At 41.9% G+C, this 8,671-nt stretch overlaps 1 protein-coding gene across 1 annotated transcript in view; it reads left to right on the top strand.

Moving 5' to 3' along the window:
- Positions 1-1,018: 1,018 nt before the first annotated feature.
- Positions 1,019-8,671, top strand: part of LOC119969915 (2'-5'-oligoadenylate synthase 1-like) — a 33,963-nt gene continuing 26,310 nt past the window's right edge. The window contains exons 1-3 of the mRNA XM_038803887.1: positions 1,019-1,177; positions 3,605-3,800; positions 4,836-5,026. Of these exons, the coding sequence (XP_038659815.1) occupies positions 1,019-1,177; positions 3,605-3,800; positions 4,836-5,026 (546 nt within the window). The remainder of the gene's footprint in view (positions 1,178-3,604; positions 3,801-4,835; positions 5,027-8,671) is intronic.

The following is an 8,671-nucleotide window of genomic DNA, read 5'->3' as shown; positions in this document are numbered from 1 at the left end:
AAGTCTTCAGTACTATTGGCAGAATGTTGTCATGGCCCATAACCTTTGCAGCATCTAGTGCCTTCAACCTTTTCTTGATATCATGTGGAGTGAATCGAATTGGCTGAACACTGGCATCTATGATGCTGGGGACCGCCGGAGGAGGCTCAGATGGATCATCAACGTAGCACTTCTGGCTGAAGGTGACTGATTGTACTTTTTTAACAGGGTTTTTTAAGAAGTTACCCCTTTGTTCCCAACTATTTGCGTGTCCAGAACCCTTTTCCCAAACAACATCCAATATTATATAACTCTATGATCTAAATCCAGCAGATACACTGCTGAGGATAGGTTCTGTTGGTTTCCTCACCACCTTCCACAGACCCAGTTCAGCAGCTATATCCTTTAGGACTCGGCAAGATTGTCAGTAGTGGTGCTATAGAGCAATTCTTTGAGATGGACATTGAAGTCCCCCACCCACAGTAAATTCTGTGCCCTCATCACTTTCTACGCTTCCTCCACATGGTATGTAACATAGAGGAGTAGTGATTCATCAGCTGGGGGGAGCGATGGTGGCAGACAGTCGGTGGTAACCAGCAGGACGTTCCCTTGACTATGTTTTATCTGATGCCATGAGACTTCACGGCGTTCAGAACAAATGTTGAGAGCTCCCAAGGCACTATATTCCCACCCTACTATATATTATTCTTCCACCACCTCTGCTGTGCCTGTCCTGCTGGTGGAACAGGTCATGGTGATTGTGGTGTCCAGGACATCAGCTTTAAAATATGGGCTGTTGCTTGACTCGCCTGTGGGATAGTTCTCCCAAATTCGGTACAAGTCCCCAGATGTTCATAAGGTGCATATATAAAAAGGCCATTAGATTTTCCTGTACCCAAGTAGCTCCCCCATTCATCGTTTGTGCTATTTTGAGTCAAATTACAATTTCACTTACATTTCACATAATCATTTTATCTGATGTTTGTTAAATATTTACAGAATTCTTTGATGGTCTTCAGAAGCTGATGTGTGTGTCATCATGCAGGCTATTAAATCCTACAACTGTGTGCGATGTGGCAATGACTTTGCCAGTCAAACAGCCCTAAAACACCACTTTCAAACAAAACATATTGGAAGAGTATACTGTGACAAATGTGGTATCGAAGTACTGCGAGAAAAACTGAAGGACCATGAACAAGTATGTATCCAGAAGCATCCTTCATGAATTATCATCGAGTATAGAGTTGAACTCCACATGGGAAGTAGATTAAAAGAGAATCATTAATTTCCTGCAATAGATCAACATAGACCATTGAGTGAGAAACTGTGCCATTTTTCAAGGATGTGAGGCCTGTGTTCACTTTTTTTTGGAATTCTGACACCACTATTTTAACATTAAATATCTCAGATGTTCTTCTGAATAGGATTGATAAATTTGTGGAAAATATTGCTTAAATTGGAAACACCTTTTCTTTTTCAGTTCTATGTTTTCTTACGCTATGGACTTGTTTCCCGAAAGATTTCTGGGATCCAGCTAAGTAGATGAGAGTAAAGTCCTTACCTGCCTTAGTATCTAACTGGAACTGGGTTATTTGTGCATCTGTCTTTCATGTTAGACATAGCTCAATGGTAGCACCCTCTACTCTGAGTCGGGCAAATGTGGATGCTGGTCCCACTCCAAAAGCCTTGAGCGTAATACCTAGGTCAATATTCCAGTGCAGCATTGTGGGAAATCTGCACTGTTGAAAGTATCATCTTGCAGATGAGATGTTAAGGCAAGGCCCTGTCAATCCTCTCCGGTGGACAGAAAATATTCCTTGGCAATATTTCGAGAAGAGCAGAGGATTTCTGTTGGCATCCTGGCCAATATTTGTGTCTCAGTCAATAGCACAAATACATCATATGGTCATCATCACAATGCTGTTTGTGGGACTTTTCTGTGCATAAATTAGGTGCAGCGTTTCCAATGTGACCACAGTGCTTACATCTCAAAAGTACGTAATTGCCTGTACAGTGCTTTGGAAACATTCAATAAAGTCCCTTGTAAGAGCCTAGAAGCCAAAAATGAAGCTTATAGAATTGAAGGCAAATTATTGGCCCAGTTACAAAATGACTGAGTAGCAGGAGACAGAATGACATTAATGGACTGTATTCTAATTGGCAGGATGTTATCAGTGCTCTTCCACAAGGATCTGTGTTGGGTCCACAACTATTCACCTTGTTTCAAGTTCCTGATGAAACAAGCAACATTGTGAACAATGTAGATGGAAGCATAAAATTACAAAAAAATTGTTAACTAGATAAAGTGAATGGGGAAAAACTGTGATAAATGGATTTCAATGTAGGCAAATATGAATGAGGTCATCCACTTTGAACCAGAGTGCGTTGGAAATGGTAAATAGTTAGAAACAGTGGAGGTACAAAGAAACTTAGGGTGTCCATATTAATAGATCGTTAAAATGTCATGGATAGGGACAAAAAATAATCAAAAAGTGCTGGCCTTTATATCTCGAGGATTCTGATGCAAGGTGGGCAGAAATGATCTATTTCACTATGCAAAGCCTTAGTTTACAAACACGGGTTGTAGTCCTGGAATTTAGATTGAAGTTATAAAGTAGTAACAGGAACTGATCGGGTAGATAGAGGGAAACTATTTCTGCTGGTTAGGAAGTCAGGACGAGGGCCATAGTCTGAAAATTGGAAGCAGACCTTTCAGGAGCGAAATTAGAAAATGTTTTTACACAGAAAGGATGTTAGGAGTTTGCAACTCCTTCCACAAATAGCAGTTGATAATAATGCTGTGATTGATAGATATTTGTAAACCAGAAGTAGTGGTGGATATGGGATAAAGGCAAGTAGATGGAGTTTAGTCACAGATTAATCAAGTTTTCAGTGAATGGCAAAACATGCTCGAGAAACAAATCCACGAAGAAATGCTACAAGGACACTCTGAAAGCCTCCCTAAATAAATGCAACATCCCCATCGACACATGGGAATCGCTTGCCTTAGAACGTACAACTGGAGAAGAAGCATCCACGAAGGTGCACAGTGGTTAGCACTGATGCTTCATAGCGCCAGGGTCCCGGGTTTGATTTCTGGCTTGGGTTTCTGATTGCGCGGAGTCTGCATGCGTTTCCCCCGGGTGCTCAGTTTTCCTCCCACAAGTCCCGAAAGACGTGTTTGTTAGGTGAATTGGACATTCTGAATTCTCCCTGTGTACCCGAACAGGCGCCGGGGTTTGGCGATTAGGTGATTTTCACAGTAACATCATTGCAGTGTTAATGTAAGCCTACTCCTGACACCCTGACACTAATAAAGATTAGAAAGGCAATAAAAATAATCTCTAAAGGATTGGTAAAAAAAAATCCTTTACTTTTGTAAGTGTTACTTATACAAAATGTATAATGCTGAGGTATTTTTGCAACAACATCATGAAAATATAATGGTCTCAATAAAATTAGGCAAAATAATTTGCAACATTTTTATAATATTCAGAGGAATATTGTCCATTGCTGTGCAGTTAGTAAGTAGGCTTATTGAGAATCTTTATTTTGTTTTGTACATTGGTTGCTGAATGTAACATTTTGAAAATGTCTATAGTAAATATATTGTGCTCATCTGTAGACTGTACATTACAAAGATAATACAAATAAGTTGACGTGTGAGCATCCATACTGGGATGAACCATTGCAACGAGAGGACAAGTTTGTGGCATCAGAAAAGAGCGTGTCTTGCCGGATGTGTGGCAGGGTGTTTGGAACCATCCACAGCAGGGAGCAACATGAGAGACAAGAGCATCATTTTACAGCCAGCCAAAGAGGTAAACTACATTCAAAAAAATTCCCACACTCAAAATTGTGTACCTGCTTAGACCTTTTGGGGTGGGTAAATGAATGTAAAATATTTCTGTCTTCAAGATAGTTCTGTTAGATGTTAAAATGTCCTTTGAAGCCACAGCAGCCAATCAAATTCTGCACCATATTTTTACTTGTTCCACACTCATCGAAAGCTCCCTCGATAGAGGAAATATGACTGAGAACCGTCAAAAGCATTCAAGTTAAATTGGCTCAAGAGAATGGAATTGAGGTCTGAGCAATATCATACCACCAATCATGCGTGCTGTCTTTTCACACTTCTGGCAATGACCCCTGACCGCCTCTTATAGGGAAAAGTTGAGGCCTTTATCTCCTTATAATTTACAAATGTCATTTAGTTTCATTTGGTGTCTTACTTTTTTTGTTATTAGACTGACTGCTTAGAACGAGAGGTCATAGTCTTCGGATAAGAGGTAGCAAATTTAAAACAGCGTTTGAGGAGAAACTACTTCTCCCAAAGTGCTGTGAATCTGCGGAATTCGCTACCCCAGAGTGTGGTCGACACTGGGACAGTGAGTAAATATAAGGAGGAGTTAGACAGATTTTTAATTGTTAATGGATTGAAGGTTTATGGAGAACGGGGTGGAGTTAAAGCCAGGATGAGGTCAGCCATGAGCCGGATCAGACTCGATGGGCCAAATAGCCTAATTCTGCTCCTATAATCTTATGAACTTGAGAACATCTGTTTAGGATTTGCAAAGTTGTTATTTTTTTTAAATAAAAGATTACATTAAGATCAGAGAAGATATTGGAAAGATGACCATTTAAGTTTTTGGGAATGGAAAATGGAAAGCTGAATTCTCCATCAGGTTGAGTGTTGCAAAGATTCTTCTTCAAATCTGAAAGCTTAGTCAAAAAGGGAAATTTAATGTTAAGTAAAAAGTTAGAAGTCTAGAGATAAGAATGTTCAATCATGGCTTTCATTTACCGATTGTGTAGGTTCTTAAAAATAAATTGACCTTTTGACCACATTTCTATAGCAAGAATGTCAACAGCATTCGCCCCAGATAGCCTATTGGATCTCAGACATCCACAGCTATTACAAAAATTTATGGAAACATACCTTCGACCAGAGATGGGATTTGTGAGAATGTCTTGTGCTGGAGAAGTGGAAAAACTTATTGACTTAATTCAAGAGTGCTGTCCCACATCTGTGACCCGGCTTATCAAGGTAATGGGTTCTACATTCACAAATGTTTGATGAGAGAGCGGTGAAGTATGAGAAACCTTAGACACTTTGCAATTGCTCTGTAATTTATGTTCAATATGGAAATAATGGGCGGGATTCTCCTGTACCCGGCGGGACGGGTGGTCCCGCCGGGACGGAGTGGCGTGAACCACTCCGGCGTTGGCCCACCCCAAATGTGCAGAATTCTCCGCACCTTCAGGGGCTAGGCCGGCGGCGGAGTGGTTTGCACCCCGCCGGCTTGCGTGGAAGGCTGCTGACGTCATCCTCGTGCATGCGCAAAGAATGTTCAATCATGGCTTTCATTTACCGATTGTAAATCGCGGAGGCTGACACAGCCAACGTGTAGGAAAAGAGTGCCCCCATGGCGCAGGCCCGCCCGTGGATCGGTGGGCCCCAATCGCAGGCTAGGCCACTGTGGGGGCATCCCCGGGGCCAGATCGCCCAGTGCCCCCCCCCCACCAGGACCCCGGAGCCTGCCCGCGCCGCCAGGTCCTGCCGGGAAGGGACCTAATCTAATCTACACTGGCAGGACTGGCAAAGAACCAGCGGGACTTCGGCCCATCGCGGGAGAATCCCGCCCAATATGTGTGGCTTTTTATGGTTGGTTTATCTTCGTTTCAAAATATTTGGTTGGCCTATTTTAACAGATTCTTCAGCTGAGGATTATGCTCAGCCATTCCTAAATTTACTCCTGTAACTGTTTTGCATAAAACAAACTCCCAATCTAAATAGGACCAGCCTCCCCGGACAGGCGCCGGAATGTGGCGACTAGGGGCTTTTCACAGTAGCTTCATTGAAGCCTACTCGTGACAATAAGCGATTTTCATATTATTTCATTTAATAGACCAAATTATTTGTACCATTAGTGGTCCTAATTTCTTGATGTGTGTTGGGTGAAATATGATGAGGTTGGCAACCTCTCCCACATCTTATGGCTCTCAGTTTAGTTAACACATCTTGATGTACAATTTGGAAAAGTTGAGGTAATAATTGCCTTTATAGTTGCATTTATAGTTGAACTGAATTATTTCACTTTGTTGGGACTCTTGTTTGGAATCAGTTTGGATTCTTATAAAAGACATGTTTTGTTGCATGTTGTGGTATCTTGGACAGAATTTCTCAGCCACTGGGTTTCTCTGTTCCAGCTGGCACCGCACCCCCTCCCATGGGTTTCCCAGCAGCATGGGGTAGCTTCAATGGGAATCCCATTGACAAGCGGAGGAAGTAGCGAATCCTGCCAGCAGCAGACAGTGCATTGCTGAGAAACACATGGCTGAGTGACCGGAGAATCCCGCACCTTATGTTTTGGAGTCAGGTTGATAAGCCTTTCAGTGCCCTAGGTGAAAACAAAATGAAAGTTATATGTTTTCCCCCTCAATTTTCAAATGCTTGTGGTACTCTTTGCTCTCATCTTTACCTTCATTTTAGGCAGTCTCTCAAGTTTGAGGTTGACTTTCTTCCACTCAGTTCAATCAGTTATGAGGTAGCAGATAGGTTTTATCTGCAAGCTGTGCCACATGCAGTACAGGCGGTACTCGAAGGGTTGGGTAGGTGAGGTGTTTGGAGGTTTGTGTGTGCTCTCTCCAATGCTTTGATTTTGTTGCTGCATATTCCCAATGAAGTTTCTCGATGTGTTTGTGCATTCTCAAATAGACCTTCTCCATTTTGGTTGGTCACAAGTCAGGTGAGGTTGTTTGAACTCTTCAGGGAAGTTTTGAGGACATCTCTTAAGCATTTCCACTGGCCTCCTGGGAGCTTCCTGTTGTGATCAATTTCTGAGAAGAAGTGTTACCCCAGAAGCCTGGTGTCAGGCATCTGAACAGAATGTCCTGCCGAACGGAGCTGGTTTTGAGTGATTAGCATCTCAATGCCGGGCTTGTTTGCTGTCGGGAAACAGCATTTTTGCTGTTAATATGCCTGCTGGATAAAGATTGTTACAGAGTGGATTCCCCAAATTGGACTAATGAGCTTGAGAAAAGTAGGGGTTTTCTGAAACACGTTATGAAAAATCTGGAGGGTTGTAGCTGAATTATGGAAAACAAACTCGATGAAAAATCAATGACACAGCTTCCAGAAAAGGACCAGATGACTTGTGAGCACTAAGGTCATCTTCAGATAATTTAGTCTCTGAAAGCAGCTAAGCTAATTGTAGAAATGGCCCTTAACAAAACATGGGTCCTGAAACTTCATGGCTCATGGGCATCAGATTTGGAGGTACTGTTACATATGTGAATTATTGTACATGCGTGCAATGCCTCTTTAAGAAAGGAGTCACATGATATGTGTGACATCATCAGCTATTTCACAGGTTTTGCCCTTAGTTTAGGACTAAACCTTGTACAGTGAAGACTAAATAAATTTCTGTTGATCTTGCAATTAACACTCATGCATCAGCAATTTATTTATTTTGTACTGTTAGTCAAAAGGTACAACAGTTCACAAAAAGAAAACTGCGATGAGGAAGATTAGGGGAAAAAAAATATTTTTCAGAAGAAAGAGAAAAGGCCAAAGTTTGACCGTGAATCACAGAATACTACAGTACAGAAGACGCTCTTTGAGTCTGCGCCGATGCATGAAAGGCCCTGACCTGCCCACCTAAGCCTACTTGCCAGCACTTGGCCCATAGCCTTGAATGCTATGGCGGATAGTCAACGTAGATGAGTTAAGCTGCTTCAACAGATCAGTCGATCAAGCAGATTAACAAAAGGTCAGAAATCACACCTGGCATCGGAACCGGTAAGACTTTTGGCGCAAAAATTCAAAGAAAGGGCACATGACAATTTTTAACCAGCAATCCAGGCAGTTCAGGCTGCAGGGATCACCGTGCAGTACAGTAAGACACGGAGGCAGACCCGGGGCTGCAAACAACAGATTCTCACAGCTTGTGATGAGAGTTAAAGCTGTTTCAGATTGGTAATTCAAGTTTACTTAACTAGACCATTAATTTAAGGCAAGTTAAGAAAGCATTCCTATACCGTTAAAAATAATGGGAGAAAGGGGCAGCACGTGGCACAGTGGTTAGCACTGTGCCTACGGCCCTGAGGACCCGGGTTTGAATCCCGCCCCTGGGTCACTCTCCGTGTGGAGTTTGCACATTCACCCCGTGTCTGCGTGGGTTTCGCCCCCACAACCTAAAAATGGCAGCATAGGTGGATTGGCCATGCTAAATTGCCCCTTAATTGGAAAATGAAATTGGGTAGTCTAAATTTTATTTTTTTTAAATGACGGGAAAGTTTGGCGTGATGGCCTCATTCAATGAAAATTCAGAACTGGAAATCATGCTCAGAAAGATACTATTATTATATTCTTGCCAATGAGATTTCAGAAGATATCAAGGTCCCTGCATTCCTGATTACAATTGGAAACTAAATTTTCAATTTGTTAAGAAGCTTGATTCAGCCCGAGAAACCAGTGGATAAGACCTATCAAGAAATGGTTAAAATATTACAAGTTCATTGTGCAAAAAAGCCGTTAATTATTGTGGAGAGGTTTCGATTTCATCAACGGAATCAGTTATAAGGAAAAAATATTGTGCAGTTCATCGCAACCCTCACATGACTTGCAAAGTTTTGTGAATTTGGCAACTTTGTAGACAGCACAATTAGGTGTGTGGTTTGAAAAATCAGG

Source organism: Scyliorhinus canicula, chromosome 8, assembly GCF_902713615.1.
Source record: "Scyliorhinus canicula chromosome 8, sScyCan1.1, whole genome shotgun sequence".
Lineage (NCBI taxonomy): Eukaryota > Metazoa > Chordata > Chondrichthyes > Carcharhiniformes > Scyliorhinidae > Scyliorhinus > Scyliorhinus canicula.
This window is presented reverse-complemented; position numbering and strand designations above follow the sequence as displayed.